Source organism: Artemia franciscana, chromosome 17 (assembly GCF_032884065.1).
Source record: "Artemia franciscana chromosome 17, ASM3288406v1, whole genome shotgun sequence".
In the NCBI taxonomy this organism is placed as follows: Eukaryota; Metazoa; Arthropoda; class Branchiopoda; order Anostraca; family Artemiidae; genus Artemia; species Artemia franciscana.
The window spans coordinates 20,479,894-20,507,528 of record NC_088879.1 but is presented as its reverse complement, the minus strand read 5'-3'; the positions used below and the strand labels follow the sequence as shown (position 1 = coordinate 20,507,528).

The 27,635-nt window shown below is 36.3% G+C and overlaps 1 protein-coding gene across 5 annotated transcripts in view; it reads left to right on the top strand.

The window, feature by feature from the left end:
- The window catches only part of LOC136037977 (WASH complex subunit 4-like), a 117,835-nt gene that overhangs the window by 44,534 nt on the left and 45,666 nt on the right, over positions 1–27,635 (top strand). For all 5 annotated transcript variants that reach the window (XM_065720871.1, XM_065720874.1, XM_065720872.1 and 2 more), the window contains 4 exons: positions 5,604–5,714; positions 10,816–10,926; positions 16,547–16,712; positions 21,978–22,132. In XM_065720871.1, the coding sequence (XP_065576943.1) occupies positions 5,604–5,714; positions 10,816–10,926; positions 16,547–16,712; positions 21,978–22,132 (543 nt within the window). The remainder of the gene's footprint in view (positions 1–5,603; positions 5,715–10,815; positions 10,927–16,546; positions 16,713–21,977; positions 22,133–27,635) is intronic.

Sequence of the window (27,635 nt, the reverse complement as noted above, 5' to 3'; positions counted from 1 at the left end):
GGGGTCTGAAGTAAGTAATTGGGAGGGCATGGTTTCACGACCATACCGAGCTTTGGCTTTCTTTACCAAAGAGACTATTTGATTTCGCAATTTCTTGCCGTTGATTATATCACCACGGGAGTAGAGGCGAGACCTCTCTTTTATTAGGGATTTAATAGCTGGAGATATCCATGGTTTGTCGTATTCACTAACAACAAATGATTTTGTTGTAAAGATCTTTAGGTATTGACTGTATAATGTGGCATTGAAATCGGATATTCATAACAAGAGGCTGCTGTACAAAAATTCATTTATAGTAAGATATTTCAAATATAACAAAATGCAATGAGTAATTTCAAAAGACAGATAACTGTTGTCCACTTTCAATTGGTTTATTATAGAACCTTGCAAACGTTTTGGCATTTGTCCAGTCTATATATCTTACGATTTGGTCCACATCAACTCCTTTTGCTTTAAGGTGGGACGTTGAGGCAGTCCGTGTGCTATGAGCACCATAAACACTGATATCTATACCTGCAAGAAATAATACTTCTTTTATCCATTTAGAGATAAATGACGTGGACGCAGCGGTATGAGGCTTAAAATATGTAAGAAAAGTGCGTCGTCTCTATTCAGATATGACGTCATTCTAATATACTTGGTGCGTCACCAGACAAAGGGCCCACTCTTGAAAAGGCAGAAATTCAACTACGGATTTGTGTTACCCGGTTTCGTTGTTATGGCACTTTGTATTTACCAAGTGACATATAGCGATCGCAAATTCTGTTGGTCAGTCTGTCCGTCTGTCTGTCTGTCCTGGTTTTGCTAGTTTAGGTACTTCCAGATAAGCTAGGACGCTGAAATTTGACAGGCGTATCAGGAACCGGATCAGAGTAAATTAGAAATACTCGTTTCACCAATTTGACCATCTGGGGGGGGGGAGGGTTAATTCTGAAAAATCGGAAAAAAAATGAGGCATTTTTAACTTACGAAGGAGTGATCGGATCATAATGAAATTTGATTTTCGAAAAGATATCGTGTTTTAGAGCTTTTATTTTAAATCCCGGGTAGATGTGGTGACATTGGAGGGAGTTGGGGGGGGGGGGCGTAAAATATTGGAAAACGCTTAGAGTGGAGGGATCGGGATGAAACTTGGTGGGAAAAATAAGCACAAGTCCTATATACGTGAAAATAACCGGACCGGATCTGTTCTCTTTGGTGCAGTTGGAGGGTGAGAGTAATTCAGAAAAATTAGAAAAAGTGAGGATAAACAACAAAGAGAGATAAAACTCCACGAAAAAAAACCTCAAGACAGGAAAAAAACAGGGTACCAGGTAGAAATATGGTGTTTTTGCTAGGAGATTTTAATGCCCAGGTTGGTAGAAATAGGGATAGATGGTATCCTAGCCTAGGTAAATTTGGTGTAGGAAAAGAAAACAGTAATGGCTATAGGCTTTTGCAATTTTGTAGGTATAACAACCTAGTTATAGCCAATACGGTGTTTGGTCACAAAATGGCTCATAAGTTGACATGGTATTCACGTGATGGTAAGACAGCAAACCTTATTGATTATATTATTGTAAACAGAAGACTAGCAGGATCAATACAAGATACTAGGGTGTATAGGAGTGCTGTTATTGATGTTAAAAGTAAAGATCACCATCTAGTAGTGTCTAAGGTTAATTTAAAGCTGAAATTTCGGAAGAGTAACTCCCTCCCGGAAAGTTATGATGTTGGTAGACTTCAGGATGAAAATTTGAGAAAAAAATTCCAGGAACAGTTGAGTACTAAACTTGAGGGTTTAAAATTTGACAATGTGGAAGATGGATGGAATAATTTCAGAAAAACAATTTGTGAAGTTGCTGATGGCGTCCTAGGGAAGAGTGCTAAGACAGCAACTAGGAATATTAGTGAAAAAGCTTTAGGTTTAATAGAGAGTAGAAGGGGTTTGTATAAGAATTATCTGAGCGATAGGTCGTATGAAAACAAAAGGAATGTAAAGAAAGTGGAGAAAGCATTAAAATATGAACTAAGGAGATGTGAAATGGAGGCGATGGATAAAATTGCTGAGGATCTGGAAGATGCGGCTAGACGGCATAATAGTAAAATATTATACTGGCATGTTAATAAATTGAAAGGGAGTAGCCGATCCGGACTAGTCCCAGTTAAAGATAGAAATGGGGCCACAATTAGTGATAAGGAAAAAGTTAAAGAAAGATGGGTGGAACATTTTGAGAATGTGCTAAACCGAGATACAGTTGCAGGAAAAGATATAGATGAAAATGAAAAAGTTTGTGATACCTTGGATGTGAAGGAAGATTTGTTTAGTGAGGAAGAATTAGCGACAGTACTAGAAGGATTAAAAAATAATAAGGCCCCAGGTGCTGATAGTATGATTAATGAGTTCCTTAAATATGGTGGCTCTGAGGTTAGGAATAAGCTAATGAAGATTATGAACATGATTTTTGAAAAAAGGGGAAGTACCTAATGATTTTAGGAAAACCTTAATTAAACCACTGTATAAGAAAGGTGACAAGAGTGAATGTCGTAATTATCGAGGCATTAGTCTAGTCTCTGTAGGTAGCAAATTACTGAGTAATATGATACTTTTTAGACTGAGACATGCTGTAGACAAAGTTTTAAGGGAAGAACAATGCGGTTTTAGAGAAGGTAGAGGATGTGTCGACCATGTTTTCACTCTTAGGTTAATAATTGAGTAAGTCCCTTCGTTGTCAAACACCTTTGGTCCTTAGTTTTATCGATTATGAGCAAGCTTTCGATTCTGTTGATAGAACAGCGTTAACAAAGGTCTTATCGTTATATGGTATACCAGAAAAATACATTAAAGTGATTTGCGCTATGTACGTGAATAATACTGCTGCGGTTAAGGTGGGAAATGAGGTTAGCAACTGGTTTTGTATTAAATCAGGAGTTAAGCAGGGTTGTGTTCTATCCCCCTTTATATGGATCATTTTGATGGACTTCGTCTTAAGGAGCACAGGAAAGGCAATTGGAGACCATGGAATCAAATGGGGAGGAAGAACGCTCCTGGACTTAGATTATGCTGATGATTTAAGCATATTAGATGAAAGTGTGAGCAAAATGAATGACTTTTTAGAGGTTTTACGAGTTCAGGGTGCTAAAATAGGCTTGAAAATTAATGTTAAGAAGACTAAGTCACTAAGGCTAGGAATAAGTGAAGATGAACAGGTGACCTTAGGTAACGAAAAGATTGATCAGGTTGGGAGCTTCAGTTACCTTGGTAGTATTATTAGTAAAGATGGTGGGAGCAGTGAAGATGTTAAAAGTAGAATAGCTAAAGCTCAGGGTGTTTTTTCACAGTTAAAAAAAGTTTGGAAGAATAGAAAGATAAGCCTACAAACCAAGATTAGAATATTGGAAGCTACAGTGATGACAGTGGTCAAATATGGCTCTGAAGCATGGACACTCCGAAAAGCAGATGAAAATTTACTAGATGTTTTCCAGAGAAATTGCCTACGGATTGTTCTGGGTACCCGGCTGACTGACCGTATTTCAAACAGTAGGTTGTACGAAAAGTGTGGTTCAATCCCGCTTTCTGGGGCTATAATGAAAGAAAGGTTGAGATGGCTAGGCCACGTTCTACGGATGAAGGATGACAGATTACCGAAGATTGTCCTTTTTGGCCAACCGTCTGGGGCTACACGGAAAGCAGGTCGTCCTTGTCTGGGTTGGGAGGATGTCATAAATAAGGATTTAAAGGAAATGGGAACTTCCTGGGAGGGTGTAAAGAGGGAGGCTTTAAATAGATTAGGTTGGAGGAGGAGCGTGCGTAGCTGTGTTGGCCTCAGGCGGCTTGGTGCGCAGTGAGTTATTAGTAGTATTAGTAGTAAAAAAAACCTCAAACGAGACTACGGCCAGTAGTGAGGAAAGCCTAAAGCAACGCGGATATTTCGCCTTTATCCAAACTAGGCGTCCTCAGCACAAGATAAAAAGAAAAAACAACAAAACAACTTTCATTCGAAAAAGCGAGGTATTTGTAACTTACGAAAGGGTGATCAGATCTTAATGAAAATTGATATCTAGAAAGAACTTGTGCTTTAGAACTCTTATTTTAAATTTCGACTACATCCGGTAACATTTGGAGAAGTTGGAGGGGGAAACCGGAATGGAAAACGTAAAAATCGAGTTATCTTACGAATGGGTGATCGAAAGAACCGCAGACTGAACACTTTCCATTTTAAAATGGTAATATTTAATGCTTTCGTTTTGTTTTTAAGATTCAGATTAAACCGAGAAGACCCATATTTCTTTGGGACCGTAAAAATGGGAGGAACACAAAATATTTCTTTTATTCTGAACTCTGGCACTTTAATAATAACCCCTTTATGCAATAAAATATCTGCTTCTTTTCTTATAGCCTGTATTTCTTCAAACGTAAAGGTTTTGTTTTTTGTTTTCAAAGCTTTTAAGGGTGTTTTCTCAAATTCAATCTTGTAGCCTAAAGCTACAATATTCAAAATATTCTAATCACTGGTTATTGACTGCCATTCTGAGATAAACTTACTAATTCTTCGTGCTTTAAAATTATCAGCCAAATGTTGTGACTGCCTATTAAATTTCACAACAAAATCATAAAAATCAAGGCCAGGGTATGTTAAATGGTACATACCTGCTATTTGCAATCCTTTTTCTGAAAATTCTGGAATTTCGGCCGCTCTTGACGGTCCTGGCCCTACTTTCTGCGATAAATTGGACGGGGAGCCTTGTTTTGCCCTCGGCGACAGCGGTAGCGCCCCCCTTGCACGTTTTTTGGTCTTCCAAATAATTTATTCAAATTCGCCACGGATTTGGCTTTAGACGTTGTTTTGGCAACATCTTTGCCAAAAAGAAACTCCGTGACTTTGACTTCAGGAGCGCATAAGGCCAATGCTACCATGGGATCTGGGCTCACCTCGAATTCCATCGCATGGGTTTCACTTGAAACTGATATCTTTAATGTCATTGGCCCATGAAAACCTCAATCACAAGAAAAAAAAAACAAAAGAAAATCTGACACCCTCGGAGATGGAGCTAGAAAGAACTGAAAATCCTCTTTTAGCTGTGACTCAGGCCTCCTAAACATGGGACTCAACTCAAAAACTTGTTTTTGTGATAGTCCCAAGACTTTCAAGAATTATACCCTGGGTGAAGAGGACAGCTGTTAAGGAGTGTGGAAATGGGCTAAAAAACTTCTTATCCCTACTTGATGAGTTTTAATTTATAGTCGTGAATTACTGGGCCAAAACGAGCCTAATGGAAAACAAAAAAATCTTTTGGGGTGTTTTGGACCTCAGCTGAAACGCCGCCTCAAGGCTCATCTTCTGAACAATTAGTAATGCTGAGTATTTTAGACCGAGAGAAGGGTATCTACCCTTCCTCATTTCGTTAAAATGATCATGTAGTTAATTTGTATTTTATTTATATTATTTATTTATTTTTTAATGACAAGGGAAATATTTTAAAGAAATAGATCGTATTAGATGTCAGCTATGCTTACAGGCCATTGTGGCCTATTTTTTTTTAGCTGATGAATGAAAGTTTATAGTATTGCTTTTGAATAAAGTCACCTACCTACCTACCTACCGACAACAACTTGTTTTTAGGAAAGATGTGAAACAGCTAATGACTTCTCCTTCCTTTACTGGCACAGAACGATGCTTTCTGTTTGGCTTTCGGATTTCTACTCAAGAAAAAGTGAGCTCTCAAGTCTAAATGTAAGTGGAATAAATATGTTTTATTTTAATTCAAGTATAAACAATATGGGCTCAAATGAGTTTTGCGGGGCCAAACTTCGCAAGGATTGGATTTTGCACGGATCGAATATTGTTTTCATTTAGTTTTGCTGGGTTTAATTTTATGTGGAGTGATTTTTTGCTGTTGGATTTTCTGGTGTTTGGGTGCTATTGCGTTCAATTTTGGGTCGCAGTCGGTAAAATTTCGGTCGGATGGATTTTTGGCGGTTGAATCCTAAAAGCTGAATCTTGTGGTTTTAGTGTTGTGATGGCCGACTTTATGTACACTGTCAAGCAATGTTTTGAAATATTCTTAGTCCAAAATGCTGTAGAAAATATACCAAGTGTATTGAAAGCTATTACCTAATGGCAATAGGAGAAACTCCTTTGAGCGACGGCATATCAAATGAAAAACTAAAACATCTAGTTCCGAACTGTCCTACAATGATCAAACCAACGAAATACATCATGAAACCAACCCAGTAGGACGCGAAAGATGAAAAAAAATCTAACGTTCGTTTTGCTTGTATCACAACAAGGCGTCCTCAGATTAAATTTTTTTAAACGAACTATCTTAAATCAAAGAGAATAAAATGAAAAAAAATCAATTCAACATGTACAATAACCAGTCTAAGTAAGAACTAAGGAAGTTGGACATGCAATGAATGAGCTATTCCCATCATAACACAGTAGCAACTTACATTAGGATAATAAATGCAGTTGACAAAGAATTTAATTAGTCTGTTGAGCAATAGTTCATTTATGCAGCTTTCTGTTCGTGTTTATATTTAATTCAATCCCTTGCTTATGGTTATTTTATGGTTGCCAAAAAGTGCATTCCGCTTGCCTATTGACTTTCCACGAAGTCCCTAATAGTGTATCTACTCACTCTTCCCGAGTAACCTCGGTTCCGAGTGAGATTAGCTGAAAAGTGCCGCACCATAAGTTGCGAAGTTTGCAGCTTCTGAAATTTATCATAGAGAAATGAGAAAATATGTCTCAAATTCAGTAATGGAACCATTTTTCAATGACGTTGCAGATGTAGCCTCCAACTCCAAGGAATGAAAACCAAAGTGATGAGGCTCAATCCATTAAAGTGATCCAAAGCCGATCCAAAGCCGTGGTATCCAACTGCCTTTATTTCTGTGATCCAGTGCGTTTTTTCTGACTCCTTGTCTAGCGCCTTGTTTAGCGCTTCGACCACATCGTTTAGTGTTCCGACTGATCCCCGACACCGCGTTTTACGCTCTTGGCGCCATTCGGCTGAAAATGGACAATAGTGTAGTCTCAAGGCCGTATCCAGGGTGGATGGTAGGGGTTTGGCCCCCACCCTCCCTAAATATTTTTCCGCTTCGTAAAAACGTAACAAAAATGAATATAAACAAATTTTTTATGCGTTTTTTAGGTCTTTTTATTTAAACCTCTCTAAAAATCCTATTGTGAAATCACCTGAAAAAAAAATCATGGATATGGCACTGTGCAGTATGCCCACTTATTAGTTTGCGGCGGTTCAGTTTTTCTGAATGTCCTTTATAAAAATATTTTTGAACATGTTTATACATCCTATCTTAGAATATACGTGTCCTGTGTGGGGCCTACGGATGCATAGTACGGATAATTTGAACGAAGATTTAGAGCCGGTTTGAAATGAACAATCGAGATTTTATTGAGCCAGAACTATACCGCTTAGATAAGATATTTATTTTAAAATAATCGCTATCACAAGCCCCCAAAAGGCTGAGTTTGGACTTCGGACTCGACAAATCATATAGTTTCTGTGAGTCGTAAAAAGTCAATGAAAAACTTAAACAAATACAAGTCAGAAAAAATTAAAATGGATATTAAAAAAACAGGTGGGAGGGGGCAAAATAAACGAATAAATGCAAAAAACGACATATAAATGTCGATAAAAACTAAAAGGTACACTAAAAAGTCTTTAATTTAATTTAACTGCATAAAGTAAAAAAAAAAGCTAAGAAGATAAAAATTGGTCAAAAAAGGAGAAGGGGACAAAAATAAGTTAATAAACACAAAAAGGAGAAAGAAATATAAAATATATAAAAATGAAAAGTGACATTAAAAAAAGAGTGGGGGGGGGGGCTGAACAAAAGAATAAGTGCAAGAACCTTGGTGGCACCATTAGCCAATAAAGAAAGAGCGAAAAAGGGAGAAATTGATGGGTCAATTTATTCATTTTCTCTGTGATGAAGAGCACTAAAGTTTTATCATATCTGGAAGGAACGCAGCGAATGGGGGACAAAATAGGGACGGGCTCAGAAAGAGCTCGAGGTGGCCATAATCTGGATGGGGAGTGACGCTTGGGGAAAATACTTGCCTTCCAAGGGTTTGTTAATGCATTTTTTTGCAAAAAGGAGGCATAAAAAAAACCCTCCTGCGCTCAAGGGTTTCCAAACTAGCTTTTTTTGGAGCAGAGAATATCACACCTTGCCTTCTTTGAAAATTATTTGCAAGACTCTTTTGGATTGATTAAATTTTTCATTGAATCAATTTTACAATTGAATCTCGTCGTGAAACACGACTGGTACCACCCAAATAAAGAGCAAGCTGGTATTGGAATTCGATCATGCATTTTATTCTAAGTGTTCCGAACAATACTGACCAATATGTTTTTTTTTTACCAGTAGAAAAACAATGACATTTAGTCTGACTTCAACCATGACTGTGATTGCTGTTTTCTTAATAGAACGCTCCGATTTTGCATGACTGAGTCACCATAAATTATTTTTCAACTAACTGTATCTCTGTTATTTGACAAATCACGAGAATATGTGTTTTATTTCCATGGCTTCTTTAACTCTTTGAGTAACGTCTTCTACTTTAGAAAAAGCGGTTGCTTCCTCAAACTGTACCAAACGATCAGTATAAATAGAAATATGTTCTGACAAAGTAGAAAAAGGGCAGGGGCTTTCTAAAGTTGAGAGGTTTATCTATGGAAGTGGGGTCAATTTATGATATTATTTTCAAAGTTTTGACGTATTGGCAAAGATTTAACTCTATTGGGCGAAATCACCAAGGGATTAAGTTAACTAAAAAACCCAAGCAAAAAGCTGCATTGGTTGCTAATAAAATGATTATTTCTCAGTTGAATTATTAAGTTTCTTTGTCAGGTGTTTTTATAACCTTAATGTCAGTTGCTTCTTTACTTTGATAAGAGTAGCTAATTGATTTTAGGATCCACCATCTCGGTTTTTACATGAAGCCTTTACAGTACATACGGTTTCATTTTTTCTTTTGATTTTAAATTGTTCCCTCTTTTAAATTGATTTGGTTTAAATTATTTCCTGTTTGTCAACATTGTTCGTTTGATTGTTCTTCTTTTTCTTACTTCCTACTGGCGATATACCTCCTGTTATCAAAATTTACTGTTTTAGTTTTCCTAAACGATAATTTGTGTAATAGCTTTGTTTGATTCCACTGTCTTGTTACATAGTGAAGGCAAGCGGTTAGAATGGTTGAGTTACTGATGATATATTGACCACATTGTTCCATGTGGTAATAGTGACTGATTTGGAGGAAGTAGAAACTTCATTCGAAGATATGAATAGTGAAGCTCGGGTAGGGTAGGACGGTAAAGGAGCTTTGGTTTCAGGTAGTTTCGTGCTGCCATGAGTTGCTTGTAGGTGCAGTAGTTAATGCTGTGTGGTATTAACTAATGTTTCTTCACGGTCGTTGCTTTACTTTTTTCTTCACCAAAACATCATAGAAAAAAAATATTGCTCTTTTTAGGAGTTTTGGCTTAAGCTGAATTTCTTTTAAGAATTCCAATTTTTATAAAAAATATGCGGAAAGACACGACTTATGGAGTTGTCAAACATGCTGTTATGAGGTGAACTCAGAAAGAGATTGGCTTCACGGAGGTGAAACGACTATTTTTGACAAAAGTTTTGTAATGATTAGGTGCACACAGAATGGAGGTTGAAGGGAGGGGGTGTCTTAATACAAAGAGTTCAGGGTTTGAAAGCAGCGTGGTATTAACAAGAAGGAAAAAAGGAAATATCCCCTAGAGCTATTCGTGGCACATGGGGTGACGACAGCCTATTTTTGATGTTTCAGTTTCTCAGCCTTTTTGCAGGGGAGGGAGCAACCCTGTTGCCTCAATCCATTCCCGACCCCCATCTTGCCCATTCCCGACCCCCATCAGTGCATTTTTGCTACAGCTGAAAAATGTTTTTATTGATAAAAGAGTAGGAAACTAGAACTATGAGTTCCGACTTTGACGAGATTAATATTAATATTGGGTCTTTAAGATTGTACTTCATGTTTTTTATCAGTAGCTATGTAAAAATTTGACGTTTTGGCACCCTCTAAAGGAGAATTTGAATTTTTGATTATAATTTTCTTGTTCTTTAGGGGGGGGGGGTTGTCTTTCAACAAACATTTGGAAAATATTTCCATTTTAATCCTTTGTGCTGAGAGATGACTAATATGATAGTTCTGAAGAAATTGTTTTATATTGTCCATTCTAGCGACTAATTATCCTATTAACCTAACAAAAACTAGTCGTAAATTACAAAAGCGATTACCCATCAAATAACATAAACAAATTCATTTGTAAAATAAATTTTTCTGCCTCCAAAGAACATAGATTATCTAGAAAAGGAGAATATTAATCCAATATCTTCTAAATAAAATGCAGCTGAAGTATACAAAATTGATTTTCTTTAAATATAACATATTTAAATATACTGTAAAATAAAACGTCGTCTTTGATTCATTCAAATGCTCTCTGAATCGATCTGAGTGTTTGGCTTTTTTACAGGTAAAAAATATATACTATAATTACAAGATGATTTGTTACGTTTACTGTTAGCTCGTTACGTTTACTGTTAGCTCTAGTATTTTAGGAAAAATTCAATTTTCAGTATAATTAGCGCATTAGCCACTATTTAAGACGATTACTATTTTGATTTCTGATGGAATTGGGATTGTTCTGGCTAATATTATCTATTTTTGGTGAAATATTATGTATTGTCTTATTAGGGTTTCTATATTCTTTGTGTGTATATTTTAAAATAATTCATTGATTTTGTTTTATCTTGTGTAAAATCTCTTTTTTTTTCAGATTGTAGTAAACAGATACTGTGATATATTCAAACATCTTCGTAATCTCAAAAATGGTGCTAAGGTTCAAGAATGTGTTGTCGAAGAAATCACGCGAAATCTCGTATCACTGGTAAGATGTACTAAATAGTATCGAATTTGTAAAAAAAAAAAAAAAAAAAAAAAAAAAAAAAAAAAAAAAAATAGGACATTGGTCCTGTCCCTGCATACTTTAATAGCCTGTTGAAATTAAATACTTGTTACTTGGCTCAAATGTGCTCAAAGATGGAAGAGTTGTGTGCCAGAATGCTGTGTATTCTTTTTTTCAAATGCATCATAAGTCATAGTCATATTAATTGTCATAGTCAGCGCAACACCGTTGACTTAGTAAAGATAGATGTTTAGTCTATTTTTTCTTCTCATCATATCAAAAGCAAAGTTAATTGAATAGAGATCAAGAGTGATGTTTTTAAGGCAAACGAAAATACTGGATGAGTAAAACTAATATTTCGGACGAACAACAGCCATCTTTCTTCAGAACTATTAGAAAAGTTAGAAGGACTCCCATGTCTTAGAAAATTGATGGCGTACCTATTCAATCAGTAGTGACGCCATAAGGCTTTTTTCGATAGCCAAAGGGGTATACTAACGGAGTTACCAATCCCTCACGACGCTATTATGCGAATCTGGGTCTTTCGTAGTACTATAGCGTACCTGTAATGGTAAAGTACACCTGTATGCTACGTAATAGGGTTTATTTACTTTTAGTTGTTACATAATTGGGTTTGTTTTCTTTGGATATTACGTAATAGGGTTTGTTTACTTTTGATTGTTAAGTAATAGGTTTTGTATACTTCGGGATTTTTTTTGGTTATTACGTAATTGCGGTTTTTTTTATGCAAGTGGATGCCGGTAGCTGTTACGTAATAGGAATTGTTAATTTATGTTGAGGGCGATGCAATCTCGCATCACTTGATAGATTTATTGGGAGTAATGTAATCTTGCGGTGCTTGGTAGATTTATTGGAAATGAGGTGATCTCGCGTGACATGCTAGACTTCAGGGGCCTGTGGGGAATCCTCTCTCCTTATACCTTACATTTACCTCATTCTTTTATCTTATCGGTCATCTTGCCAGCTCCGTTGTTCTCAAAATATTCAAACTCCGTACACTCCAACAAGGAGATCTGTTTTCAATCCCTTAATTCCCTCTTATATATGGAAGACCTTCCTGATTGTGCTCGACAATGGGGCATTAAAATCAAGAATTAAAATCAAGTTACCATCAAGCCATCGCTAATTGGAGATAAAGCCAAGACAGGTAGTCTGAGCGAGAGGCAAAGCTGGTATAATCTTTTTCAGAATTGTATAAAAATTATGCCATTTGAGTTGTTGATAGATAGTCTATCATACATCCATCCTTCCTAGGGTAGAACTAAGGCAAACACCTTCGGTAGAGACCATTGGGCACCTTCAAAAACTTGCAAAAAAATTATCGTCTGAATTATTTTTCACCGTTGGTTCTCGGTCTATTTTTTGCTGAGTAGTCAAGGCAAATTCTTGAAAACTGCTTAAATCTCTCCTCTCTCCCTCCCTTTTTCTCTCCCTCTCTATCTCTCTCCCTCTCTTTCTCTCTCCCTCTCTCTTTCTGTCTTCCTCTCTCTCCCTTGCTTTCTCTTTATCCCTAGCTGTTGTTTTTTTTGTTTATTGTTCATTATTTATTAAAATTTGTATTTACTGTTATGACTTATTCTTTGAATAGTATTTGAATTCCGCTTCGCCCCTCCTTTACAGGCTATTTATGTGGGTTAGTATGTTATATTTGTTTATCGATTTGTTGTTGTTGTTGCTTAAAATACATCATATCCCATCTGTTTCTAGATGAAAATAGGCTCATGTACAAAACCAGGCTTATAAACTGTGTCATCAGGCGGCCCAAAAGGGACCCCTTGGGCCTGTGTCCCTTCCAACATCTCGCACCCTACTACCAATTTCCTGTGTTATTAAAAATCATTCACTGCCGTGAGTCTAAACACAAAAATTAAATACCTTGCAAATGGCGGATGATTTCCATCAAAGTTGACATTCAAGGGTTTTAGGTGTTGCACCACCTGAACCGGACGAGCCTCCTGGTGTTACACCTTGTTACACCAGTTGTTTTGCTCTTGGGTTATTGTCCGTCGCAACATCTGCTTCTCTATTCCAAAGTTTGTCATCCCTCTGCCCTTCTCCCCAAAATTGTTTTAGCAAAGTGGTACATATTTGCAATTTATTTGAAGTGGATTCAAACCAGGATTTTTATCATTATTGAGGGAACCAAATATAGGGCCGTAAGATCGTTCTGAACTCCACCCCCCCCCCCCCCCCGCATCTTAACTTTTCCTCAGAACGGGGCTCATGTTGCACCTTGCTTGAATTGGGAGCTATTTCAAATCTGTATGACTAGACAACTAAAGTTGGATAGTTACCCCTCCTACCCCAACCCCCATCCTTTCCATCTAAGACTTTTAATTGGGAAAATAGGCACATTGCACTTTGTTTAGATAACAAATGTGCAATGATTAATCTATACGATTTGAGGAACAAAGTGAGCCAGTATCCCCCCAAAACCCATGTACCTTTCACTGCCAGATTTTTAGATCAACTCCAGATTTTTTTTTTAAGAGAAATTACTTAAGAATCTTATGCAGTTATGATTAGAAGGACAAAGTTGGCTCCCTGCAAGTCAAACACCTAACGGGTTGTCCCCCCAAAACCCGTATACCTTTCACTGCCAGATTTTTAGAACAACTCCAGATTTTTTTTTAATAGAAATTACTTAAGAATCTTATGCAGTTATGATTAGAAGAACAAAGTTGGCTCCCCGCAAGTCAAACACCTAATTAGCTAAGGGGCAAATATGTGAGCCAGTGTCCCCCCAAAACCCGTATACCTTTCACTGCCAGATTTTTAGAACAACTCCAGATTTTTTTTTTTTTTTTTAAGAGAAATTACTTAAGAATCTTATCAGTTATGATTAGAAGAACAAAGTTGGCTCCCCGCAAGTTCAACTCCTAATTAGCTAAGGGGCAAAGGTGTGAGCCAGTGTCCCCCCAAAACCCGTATACCTTTCACTGCCAGATTTTTAGAACAACTCCAGATTTATTTTTTTTTAAGAGAAATTACTTAAGAATCTTATGCAGTTATGATTAGAAGAACAAAGTTGGCTCCCTGCAAATTCAACTCCTAATTAGCTAAGGGGCAAAGGTGCCATGGGCCTATGATAAATAAGAAAGATGATTTTATTGGCATATTCCTCTCTTTTGACCTCCAATTCCAGTTGACAATTATGAGTCAAGTTTCTTTGGGTCAAGGGAGTCTGACTCGTCCGTGCTAAAGTGCTCAAAATAAATGGAAATTTAGTAGGAGGGTATGTGCAGCTAATGATATGTCAATCGAGAAATTCCTGACCGTTGGACCATACAACCCAAGTGCTTGCAGGCTCCATGTTTTTATTGTTCGGATTATTCCCTTATTGAAAGGAGGGACTTGAAAGTAACGATCTTAAGGTTTGCTCATGGTCAATGATGAGCGGGCCCTTATTTGTACTAATTGGTTCATCTCTTATCCATCTTTGATACATTCAAGGTAGGGAAACTATCTTCCTGCAAGTAGCTACGCAATTCCTATAAAGAATAGTAATCCAACGCAATAATGTAGTTTTTCAACTGTTATTTAAGTCTTTATGTGAAAGATAAAACTTACAACGAACATAAACTAATCCGTACATGAGGGAGACTGCCACCTCCTCAATCCCTCGCTCTTTACTCTAAAGTCTTTAAGTTCTGTAAAAATACTTTTCATTCAAATTCAACGGCCCTAGTGTTTGAGCAGTCCTTCTTGCAGAAAAATAACAACAAGTCGAACTTTAGTGTAGAGAGTGATGGATGGAGGAGGGGGCAGCCCCCCATCGTATATGGAATAATTTCTGTTCATTCTAAGTTTTGCTGTTGCTCCTCATTTTCAGTTTAAAACTTTTCTTTTTTATTTAAATTTTAATCGTATTTCAAATCATGCCAGGAAATCCCATTCCCTCCTGTATCACATTTCCCCTGGAAAAAATTCTTGTGGAAGGTTTCCTCCCCACAGGGAATTATCCCTGTATAAATAACCTCGAAGACTCCCCCCCTCCAAAAAAATAAATAAATGTGTATGTTTCTCAATAGCCAATAGTATTTATGAACAATGGCCAAATTGTGTAACTTAACGCCCTTTCTCCAGGGATTACTGGGGTTCGTGTCATCTCCAAAGGCATAGTTACTGGATTTTTCAAATATGCTGAATTAAATGGCTATATCAAAATTTAGATACGATCTCTTTGGGGGAAAAGAGGACGTGGGAAGGGAGCTAATTATTATCCAATCTTTTTGGTAACTTAAAAGGGCACCAGAACTTCGGATTTCTGTTTGAATGAGCCCTCTCCCGATCTTTTAGGATCATTAGCTCGGTTATGATCTCAATAAGATTGCTTGATTTTTGATTGTAGCAACCTTAGGTCAACCTCACCGATGAAGCTTTTGCAGCAGCAACACTCTGATTTTGTTCCATTGCCAATAATTCAATTCAACAGTTGCCAACTCCTCGAAATTTTAAAATTGGTTTATTTCTCGACGCCCAGTAAAAGTTTTTAGTTTCAAAATGAACCATTCCTACAAGCTAATGTTATATTACTTTATTGTTACTTTTGTTACTAACATATTAGCTAACTGTTATATTACTGTATTGGCTGTTATATTTTTAGACACGTAATATGACATTAGCTTGTAGACATGGTGCATTTTAAAACTAAAAACATTAATTGGACGTCGAGAAATACGGAATGAAAGTTGGTTATATGAGCTTAGCATATATTAAAACCGTCTTTTAGAATGATGTCATCTTTTTTTTTTTTTGAATAGAAAAATCTTCTTGAGACAAACCAATTTAAAAATTTGGATTAGTTGGCAACTGTGGAGTTTTTTTTTCAGTAACAAAGGAACAAAATCAGAGTATTGCTGCTGTAAATCCTTCGTCGGTGAGGTTGACCTAAGGTTGCTACAACACTTAACTTTAACATAGCAACGTCATTTTTATAGTTGTTTTCGACTAGCAAAAATCATAAAATCACTTTTCTTATTACAAACATGACAATTTTCTGGTTAAGGCAGGGAACAATAAACAAAACAAAGCCAGTTGGACAGTATTCGGAGTTCAAATGAAAGGGAATCAGATGTATTTAAGGCCCTCTATCAATTGTTAAAATATCTTGGTAAATGCATACGAGAATTTATTTCATGAGCACAGTGAAAGTTGTATTTTAGTTATGGTGGCATATGAAACTTTGAAACTCAAGAGCGAGCTTACTTTATCCGCTTTAACACTGAACCTTCTAAATAACTAAAAATATATTCAAGGAAGACTGTTGAACTATCAGAAACTCTATATAAAAGGGTATCGGGTGAAAAATACTGATGGTCAAATGCCTCTATTATTTATTTATCTGTCCACTCGCAGTAGGCCCTGTCGAATGACGGACATAAAAATAAAAATAAAATAGTGTATATTGTACTCTTTTGTGAGAAATGGAGAAATAATGTTGCGTGGTTGTTTTCATAGTTGAAGATTAATGATCGGCTTGGAGTCACCGTATCAGATACTTCCATTATCTTATCAGATACTACCGATTATATAGGTAGTTCTTCGCTCATTTAATGATGTTATTATTTATTTTTACTAGATTCTTGACCCGTTGTGCCGCGATATTGAGCTGGAATTGAGACTAGCAACCCATAGTCATCTAAGCGGCACAGAGAAAGCAATTTTCAAGAATGGAATTCCTAATTACAATGGCTTACTAACGGAAGAACCCCTTAGAATAGGAGATAAAGCCATGCACGTTTCGGGTTAGATTTTCAATTCTTCTTTTTCTTTTTTCTTTTTTTTATTTTTTGCTTATTTCCAGCTTCATTGTTTGTCTGCGAGACTTTCATTTTTATTTAGTTTGGTCTTTTCCTTGGAAAAGTGTTTCGTTTAAAAAATAACGCCGTCCCGTCCCTAGATATTCAGGAGAGAGAAGGATTTATTCATTAAACATATAATAAACAAAAAATGGTTACTACCTCTCCTAAGAAGCAAAGCTTGTCCGAGAGGGAGATAGAGAAAACAAAATACATAAAATCAAAGAACACTAGGCCACCGAAACCACTAATACCACCACACTCAACTATAAATATGAAAAAAAACAACATCATTACTTTACTTTTCCTTTGGGAACTGCATATCACCATAACCCCCACAATAAATAAAATAAACGAATGAATCAAAACTCATTATCTAAAAAAAGAAGTTCTTTAATGGTTTTTTCGAAATATAACAGGGTCTCCAATGCTCCTTATATTACGCGTCAAACTATTCCATTTCCGTGTACCTCTATATAAGACGGAAAAACATGAACGGGAAGAAATGTCTCTAGGTACACTTAAATCAACACTACCCCATGTATCGTGTGAATGAACAAAAGACCTAACGCATAATAAATCACTAAAACAGCGTGGTTGAATATCCTGCAGTAATCCGAAAATAAACCACAATACATAAAATTCATGGAGGCTCGCAGCTGGTGAAATTTTCAAGGTTGGATAAAATTCCCGAACAGATTGACGAGGTGGAATCCCTGCTAAAAGCCTAACTGCGTGATTTTGTATAACTCTTATTGGTTTAAGGATAGATGGAAAAGTGGAGAGCCAGATACTTGAACAATAAAGTATATAGGGGTGTATAAGAGAAAAATAAAGATGGCCGAGAACAGATTTAGGAAAAAAAAATGTTTGAGTTTCTTGATTATACCTAGATTTCTTGCCAGAATTTTACTAGTTAAAGTTACATGCTGCTTAAAAGATAAAGTTTCATCAATTACAATCCCAAGGTATTTAAAAGAAACAGTATACTTTCAGTTCGTATAATTTTTTATTATAATTTAATATTATATTAAATTATAATTTTATATTTTTTATAAAATATTTTATATTTTATAAAAAATAAAATAGAATTTCATATTTTCCCTTCTATAATTTTTTATGGAAAATTCCTCCTGGAAATTTTCCTCTCCAAAGAAAATTCTTCCCATGATAATCTTCTCACTCTGCAGGAGATTTGCCCCGAAAAATGTCTGTACGTTTCCCAACAACGGTGCTTAGCTTACAGCGACCGTCCTTTGCCCAACCCTAATGCAACTATTCTAATTAAATGGCTATCTTAAGTTTTTGATCGGATATATGTTGAAAAAAGGGACCTGAGAGAGGGGCCAGTTGCCCTCCAATCTTTGGTCGCTAAAAAAGGCTCTAGAACTTTTCATTTTTCTTTAAACAATCTTCTTCCAATCTTCTCGAACCATTGGTTTGATGCGATCACTCCTGGGAAAAACAACATTAAATAAAGACCCATCAATGACCATTCTACTGGCAAAACATTCTAAGTTCCTTTTCTTTGTAAATAGGAGCTCGAAACCTCCGCAACAGGGTTCTCTTATATACTAAATCTTATGGTGTGATTTTCATTAAGATTGCTTGACTTTATGGGGGTATCTTGCCACTTTTTTGAATATCAGGCACATTTTCTCAGGGACATTATCGTAATTTTTGATGGATAACTGTAAACTTAATGAATTATATATATTTGGTATTAGCATGAAAAACTAATTTTTTTTATGTATTTGTTTTTATCAGCATTCTTTTTTTTTTTATAGTTATGGTCACTATTTGGCTGAGCCGAGTCGATCGTTCCTCACAGTTCGTTACTGCGAACTGTTTGAAACATAAAATTGCACTAGGTTAAGAGGTACATGCTGAGTTAGTTTTTTATTAAATTAATATCGATATGGCAAAAATTACGATAAAGCTAGTTTTTTTTTAAAGTTTGATAGGGTAAGTGTACAACAATAGATATGCGCCATGCACGGTGGGAGCCGAGATTGCACTGATAAGCATCCATCGCCGGCCGGGCGCAAAATCGGGAATTTTATGTTTATTTGATATGGGTGTGCCGTTTATTATTTATTGTGTAATGCTTCTAAAATTAACCATGAAGTCTCTCCTAAAGAGTAACTTTTCTTCACTACCACTTGAACAGAAAATGAGCTGTTGAAGACTTAGGGTAGGCCCACACGACCTTTGTTTTTTTTAGTGTTTGCTGTTCGCTATCCAGTATAAATTAATTTCTCAAAACATGTTTTCTGGCAGCTATAAAAACACATTTAGGCGTGTATTTTTCAAAAATTTTCCGGGTGAGGGCCTCTTTCTTCTTTAGAGTATCCCCTACCCCAAAATATACACCCCCTCAGTCGAAATACTGAAATTACGCCCATGAGTGTGCTTCTCTTCTTTACAATTTTTTTGTATAAATTTAAAATTTTGCTTTAATTGAAGTGTAATTAGTCCGGACCTGCTTCCCAGTAAGTGAGATATCTAGCTTGTTGAGATGTCTGTCTGAGATGTCTGTCTGTTGAGATATCTAGCTTGTTGAGATGTTGTGTCTAGATGTCTAGATACCTATATATCTAGTACAAAGCGCATGCTTAAATGACAACCTAGTGAATTTAGCCATTAAAGTATTGCAAGGAGTAAAATTTTCATGCAAAGATCAACTTTATGAAACATTAGATTTTTTGTCAATCATAAGATTCCTTCGCATTTAAGCTTTTTGCAGATGGAAGATTTGCTTCGGCAAAGAGAAGACACAGAGGAATTCTAACAGGGGTTTAAATTAAAAATCAAGTAGTTGTAGGCTTCAAGCCATGGCTAGCTGTAGAAAAAGCCAAGGCAGATAGTTCGATTGAGTTAGAGGCAAATCTGGGATTAGGCCAAATTAGGGCTGCATAAAAATGATGTCAGTTCATTTGTTAATAGATAAGCCTATCTGTCATCCGTTCATACGTTACATAAAAATGATGCCAGTTCATTTGTTAATAGATAAGTCTATCTGTCATCCGTTCTTGCGTCATTCCTAGAGCAGAACTAAGGTAGATAGTCAAAGAACTAAGATAGTTATAGAACCTATAGTTTTCCAAGTGTGTGGTTAAATGGCATGATTAATGGGCGGGAGTAAGTATGGCTCTCTTATTTGACCAATATTTGTTTGTTAGCTTTTAGAAAGGCACGCCTGCCTAGAGTCTCAGGCAGGTGGACCAAGAATTTAAGATTGACAAAGGACCATTGGATTGCTTAGAATGAGAGGGTAAACAAGATACGCCTACTTATGGTCTTAGGCAGATTGTCCAAGAATTTGGAATTGACACAGGACCGCGGATTTGGGTGGAATGACAGGGAAACAAGCTTCCAATGCCAAATTGGGTCTATCCGCAATGAGTGTCAGGCAAGCCGATGGATTCAATCAATAAACTTAAACATTTTTCTAATTAAAACTAAATTCAATGTCAGCTTACCAACAAGTTTTTTTTGATTAGTGGTTGCAATGCCTTCAATTAGAGAGAACTGAAGGACTGAACGTCTGAACTTAACGTCCTGTTGAACTGGTATTGAATCAGAAAACCCATGGTTTCAAAAGAGAAATGACATCAAAACCCAACAACTATACCAATGGCAAATACCCCGGGATTCAAAAGCAAATAAGGGACGTTTGAATAGACCACATTATGGAAAGCAGATCTTACGTCTACAATTAAAACTAACAGAATTTGGTGACTAACACCTGCAGTATTCATGACCTTACTTTGCATAAAAGAGACCTATTATAGCTTCTAGTTTTTCAGAAATACTTTTAAATTGATATTTCCTTTTACCTAATGGTCTTACTTAACTTACTTAAAGCTCTTGCTCGGCAGCGACTTCAGCGCAGAGGGAACCAGACCTCAGTGCTATTAGTCGTCTCCAGAGTGGCCTGTTTTTGGTGAGTGTGGGAGATTCGTTGGGGTCAATGCTCCACGCAGTGAATGGATCGCGGATGATATCTGCCCATTATGTACGTGGTCTAACTTTGGGGTGTTTCCAGCCGATTACAGTTGGATCGAAGTCGAATATAAGTCTGGCAGGTGTTTCAGTAGGTAGGCTCAATCTGTTTGGACAGGGGTGGTAATTAAAAGAGCGGAGGATATACATGTCCCCTACCCTGTCGAGCCAGCTAACGTGCTTGATTTTTTGGAGGTGTTTTGTCTGGACAGCATATTACCTAATGGTCGGTCGCGAATATTTAGGGTTTGTTGAATAAATGATTATAGCAAATGACTTTTCAATAAAGTCGAAATGACTTATTTTTGACAGTATTGCAGAGAAAAAAATAGCGTCTGCTATAATGGATAAATGGATAATATAAGCTAAATTTCATTTGTAACTTAGCTTAGTAATTTGACAGATTAGGTTTTCATTTAATTTAATTTTAATATCAATTACTAACAGAAAACTTAACATAAACACATCGCATCCAAATGCCACATCATGATGTGGAGGAGGTATAATCAAACAAATTCACAAAAAGAAAGAAAGTAATAATTTTGATTAACCTCAGAAGGGGTTTAAAAACATAGCTACCGTATCATGTACCCCGCTACCACTAACTTAATACTCTACTTCTTTTTTAATACGCATCAATAAAAATAAAAAAGTTCATCACTTTAAGGTTTTCTTGGAGTAAATTTACTCCGAAATGAGCAGTTTTTTTCTTCCTCGAAAGAATGCTTGTAAGATCTTTACTTGGAGTAGGCTATTGATGGAGAGTTATAGACTATTAATTGTACCTTGTATATAAATTCTGCTGAACTAGTCAGCGTACCAGGCTTGCTAAGAAGTAACCTAATAAAACAGCTTGAAAGTATTAGCAACTGAAAAATAGTTTACCATGATCATGTTATACCATGGCTGAACTGAAAGTAGCTTCACTCTCTCTCTCTCTCTCTCTCTCTCTCTCTCTCTCTCTCTCTCTCTCTCTCTCTCTCTCTCTCTCTCTCTCTCTCTTCCCTCTCTCTCTTTCTCTCTCCCTCTCTCTGTATCGCTCTCATTCTCTCTCTTCCTCTCCGATGGGTTTAAAAAAGACAGTTAGTACAGCCGGAAAAAGAAAAGGAAAAGAATATATCAGTGTTTATGAACGGACTGTACTCCTTTTCTCCGCTCTAAATCATTATATTATGTTCAGATTGAAACTCCGCTAATATCTTTTAGAGTATGTGACCAATTACTTGGACAGAACATTCTACAATTTAACATCAGTAGCATCTCATGATTGGAAAACTTACATGGAAATGAGAGCACTTGCTAGACGCAGATTCAACCTTTACACACTTGATGATCGTCTTCCTCTTGAACGCCTTGAGCAGGTTAGTACATTTAATAAATCTTTAATAAGGCTATTCTAATTTTGTTACTTAAGATCCATATTTAACTTTAAAGAATTTGACCGTGTTGCAATTAATTAATTTCTCATTTTTAAAATAGTCTTGATACAAAACGTTAAAAATCTTCTTGAGAAATGCTTGAATTTGTGCATATTGGAGTTTTGTCTTAGGTCCTATTGTGTTAGGCCAGAAGTTTTAATGATATACTATTCTTGGTTTTTTTAAGAAAATTCTTATGTTTATTCATACTCGAATAAAAAAAGTTTATGGATAATTGTAAACTTAAATTTTTCTCTCTGTCTTTCCGCCTGTGTGTTGAGTTAATTAATTTAATTTAAGAATTAACGACGCTTCTTGACTACTAAGGTCCCTGCGTCGGCCCTGCAGTGCATTCCTGCAGCGTGATTCGATCTCTGGGTCCTGTATTACCAAGCTAAGGTCAAATCCACTGCGCCACCACAGGACTCATGTGTTGAGTTCAAGCTCAAAACGTGAAATCTGAAAAAGAAAGTTCCTTGTAGCATGGCCATCTTTACAGTGCTTTCAGTTTTGATTTTGAAAAGTCGGGGCTAAATGCTTTTTTTTTTTTTTTTTTTGGAAATCAAATAGAATTTTTTATTTTTTGGTGAAAGAAAAACCAAGGATGGACAATTAGAGGTATTCTTAACCAGGGTTGGCAGAAGCGATTTAATTTAGAGGGAACAAGTCGGGTCAACAATTTCATGTAGGTTTTAGCAAGATCTTCCAAAAATACGTAGATAATATTAATATATTGTATGGGGCATACCTGCACACACGGAGAAAGGTTATTATTCTTTTGAAAAAATCACAAAGTACTACTACTACCACTAACAATTCACTGCAGCATCAAGCCGCCTTGGGCCAACACTGCTGTGCACGTTCCTTTTCCTCCCTAATATTTGGGCAGTTTCACTTTTACCCCCTCTCAAGGAGTTCCAATTTACTTTAAATCATTCCTAATGACCTTTTTAGGGGCAACCTGCTTTTCGTTTGGCCAAACGAACACCCAAAACTAACCGTTGACTATTCCTCTCATAAATATGTGATAAATATTCCCGTGTCTTCTGAAGCGCGCCCACGTTTCAGAATCATACTTGAGCACTGTCATTAACGCAGCTTTCAATATATTAGCCTTGGTTTCTAGACATATATTTCTATTCTTCCAAACTTTTGTCAACCATAAGAAAACATCCAGGACCTTGGCCATTCTAATTCCTACATCTTTATTGCACCTACCATCTTTAATAATAACACTGCCCTTGCAAGTGAAGCTATCCACTTGATCCATCTTTTCCTTTTACACCACTCACCTTATCAAGCGACATAGTCTTCATGACATTAATTTTCAAACCTACTCTTGCATCCTGAACTCCCAAAACCTCCAAAAGCTCATTCATTTTGCTAACATTTTTATCCAGGACACTTAAATCATCTGCAAACTGTAGGTGTGTTACAGTTTTATCTTCCCTTTTGATTCCATGCTCTCCAGTAGGCTTTGCCATTATCCTTTGGACAAATTCCACTAAAATTGTCCATGTAAATGGTGATAGAACACAACCCTGCGTAACTCCTGATTCGATACCTAATCAGCTGCTAACCTACTAACCTTATCCGTTGCAATATCAATTTCGTACACTGCACTAGTCGCTTTATGGTGTTTATCTGGTATACCAAACAAGGGTTAGACCTTCTATCCTGTCATACCTATTTCGTATTTTAATCTACTTATCTGGTATACCATACAAGGATACGAACTTTCTCTAAAGCTCTAGTATCTGATGACTCAAACTTCAATTCTTATCAAACAGTTCGTGGTAACGAACTGTTGTAAGGAGCGACCCGGCTCAATAGTAACCAAAACTCTAAAAAATGGAATTTTGATACAAATACCTACATCAAAAGAATCGCATTTTAATGCTGATTTTAAATATATAAGTTTCATCAAGTTTAGTTTTACCCATCAAAAGTTACGAGCCTGAGAAAATTTGTGTTATTTTAGAAAATAGGGGGAAACGCCCCCTAGGAGTCATAGAATCTTAACGAAAATCACACCATCAGATTCAGCGTATCAGAGAACCCTACTGAAGAAGTTTCAAGCTCCTATCTACAAAAATGTGGAATTTTGTATTTTTTGCCAGAAGGCAGATCACGGATGCGTGTTTATTTGTTTATTTGTTTTTTTCCCCAGGGGTGATCGTATCGACCCAGTTGTCCTATAATGTTGCAAGAGGGCTCATTCTAACGGAAATGAAAAGTTCTAGTGCCCTTTTTAAGTGACCAAAAAAATTGGAGGGCACCTAGGCCCCCTCCCACGCTAATTATTTTACCAAAGTCAACGGATCAAAATTCTGAGATAGCAATTTTATTCAGCGTAGTCGAAAAACCTTATAACTATGTCTTTGGGGACGACTTACTCCCCCACAGTCTCCATGGGAGGGGCAACAAGTTACAAACTTTGACCAATGCTTACATACAGTAATGGTTATTGGGAAGTGTACAGGCGTTCTCAGGAGGATTTTTTGGTTTGGGGAGGGGTTAAGAAGAGGGGGATATGCTAGGGGTACATTCCATCGATAATTTGTCATGGGAGAAGAAAATCTCCATGAAGGGAGCGCAGGATTTACTAGCATTATTTAAAAAAAAAACAATGAAAAAATAAATATGAAAAAGTTCTTTCAGCTGGAAGTAAGGAAAAGCATTAAAACTTAAAACAAACAGAAATTATTACCCATTTGAGGGGCTCACCTCCTCTTAATACCCCGCTCTTTACGCTAAAGTATTTTTAGTAATTTCAACTATTTATTCTACGGCTTTTTTGATTCTGGGGTCATTCTTAATGAATTTGGACAAAATTTAAGCTTTAGTGTAAAGAGCGAGGATCTGACAAGGGGGCGAACCCCCTCATATATGTAATAAAAATATGAGAATACAAAAGTTCTTTACGTAAGCTAATTTATAAGTTACGTAAATCTTTTACTAATAAAAATATTCGTAAAAAATTAAAAGTTCTAGTTGCCTTTTTAATTAACCAAAAAATCGGAGGGCAACTAGGCTTCCTCCCCCGCTCTTTTTTTTCTCAGAATCATTCGATCAAAATTATGAGAAAGCCATTTAGCCAAAAAAAAATAAAAAAAATTCAAATTTCGTTTTAATTATTCCTCTGCGGAGAGCCAAAATAAAAACATGCATTGATTCAAAAACGTTCAGAAATTAAATAAAAAAAAAACAAGTTTTTTTAACTGAAAGTAAGGAGCGACATTAAAACTTAAAACGAACAGAAATTACTTCGTATATGAAAGAGGCTGCTTCCTCATCAACGCCCCGCTCTTTACGCTAAAGGTTTTCACTGTTTTAAAAAGAAGAATTGAGAGACAGAGTCAAACTTTAGCGTAAAGAGCGGGGCGTTGATGAGGAAGCAGCCTCTTTCATATACGAAGTAATTTCTGTTCGTTTTAAGTTTTAATGTCGCTCCTTACTTTCAGTTAAAAAAACTTTTTTTCTTTATTTAATTAATCTATAAGACCAAGGACTAAAGGAGTTTGAGGATTCAGCCCCCAATCGATTATTAATCTAAAAGTGAAGATTTGGTTGAAATATTCTCATCCCTTTCTAAGACCACACTGTTCTTCTCTAAAAAACTTATCTACAGAATCTCTAAGTCTAAAAAGTATACTCATACTAAGTAATTTTCTTCCTACAGAAACCAAGCTGATGCCTCTATTACTACACTCACTCTTATTATGTTTCTTATAAAAGGGTTTAATTAGAGTTTTCCTAAAATCGTAAGCTTCCTTCCCCTTTTTCAAAAATCTTGAATAATTTTTTGCACCCACCATATTTCGGAAACTGATTTACCACACTATCAGTAACTGAGGCCTTATTGTCTTTCCTTCCCTTTAGTATTGTGTCTAACACCGCTTTGCAAAACAAATCTTTCTTCAATGCTAAATTGTCGCAAGTTTTTCCATTCTTTTATATAATCCCTATTTAGAATGAACTCTACCGGTCCTTCGTATTTCCTCTTTACTATAAAACTGAGAGCTGAAATAAAATTGATTTATTTTGAAATTTTTAGGATTTTTTCTAGTTTAAACTCAAAAGGGAGATAATCCTACAAACATTATTACATTTTACATAACTATCTTTGTCCAAAATTGCATTTTGATTTAATAGTTCAGTTACTATGGGCTTTGGGCTATGGAGTTCGTTCTTTACTATAATTAGACATAGAAAAGCCTATGGCTCTTTCTTTTTTGGAATAGTAAAAGCCAAACCACAGGGAATCAGACAGCAAGGTCAATAAAGTATGGCACCATGCCCCAGGAAAGCAACTTTTCAAAAGATATTTGTGTCATACTATTTTGCCGAAAGAGCCCTGTAGTGGCATAGTGGGTTTGACCGTAGCTCGATAATACGGGACCCAGATATTGAACCTTACTTTAGCTACACACTGCAGGGCCGACGCAGGGACTCTTGTAGTCGAGAATCGTTGTTAATCCAATTACTTACTTATTCTATTCAAAAGATAACTGTGTGTTACATCATCATGCATGCAATGATTTATTTTAATACTTCAGTTACTATGGGCTAGAGTTCGTTCTCTTCTATAATCTATACAACAATGAAACAGATGAACCTTACCAAATCCCCGTTTATAATGAGCTATACCGATCCTTTATTTAACTCTGCCGATACCGCTGCAACCCTGATGTTTTCTTGTCAGAAGGTAAGTGTTTGTTGCACCATCATGTATCTAGGCATTTATTTTGAAATTTCAGTTACAATTGGCTATTGTTCTTCCTTTAATATAACTATATCAATCGTTTGTGTAACCTTTTAGAATGAACTATCTTGATCCTTTATGTAATCACTTACGAAGGCTTTAGAACACATATTTTCAAAGATGATTAAAAACGGGAAAATGCCTTTGGCTTTTTCTTAGTTGTAATAGTAAGAGACGAATTTAAGTGAATTAGGCAGCTAAGTAAGTCAAATATGACACAATACTCCAGAAAAGTAACTTTTCAAAAGATGCTGAAGATGAACAGGTAACATTAGGTAACGAAAAGATTGATCAGGTTGGGAGCTTCAGTTACCTTGGTAGTATTATTAGTAAAGATGGTGGGAGCAGTGAAGATGTTAAAAGTAGAATAGCTAAGGCTCAGGGTGTTCTTTCACAGTTAAAAAAAGTTTGGAAGAATAGAAAGATAAGTCTGCAAACCAAGATTAGAATATTGGAAGCTACAGTGATGACAGTGGTCAAATATGGTTCTGAAGCATGGGCGCTCCGAAAAGCAGATGAAAATTTACTAGATGTTTTCCAGAGAAATTGCCTACGGATTGTTCTGGGTACCCGGCTGACTGACCGTATTTCAAACAGTAGGCTGTACGAAAAATGTGGTTCAATCCCGCTTTCTAGGACTATAATGAAAGAAAGGTTGAGATGGCTAGGCCACGTTCTACG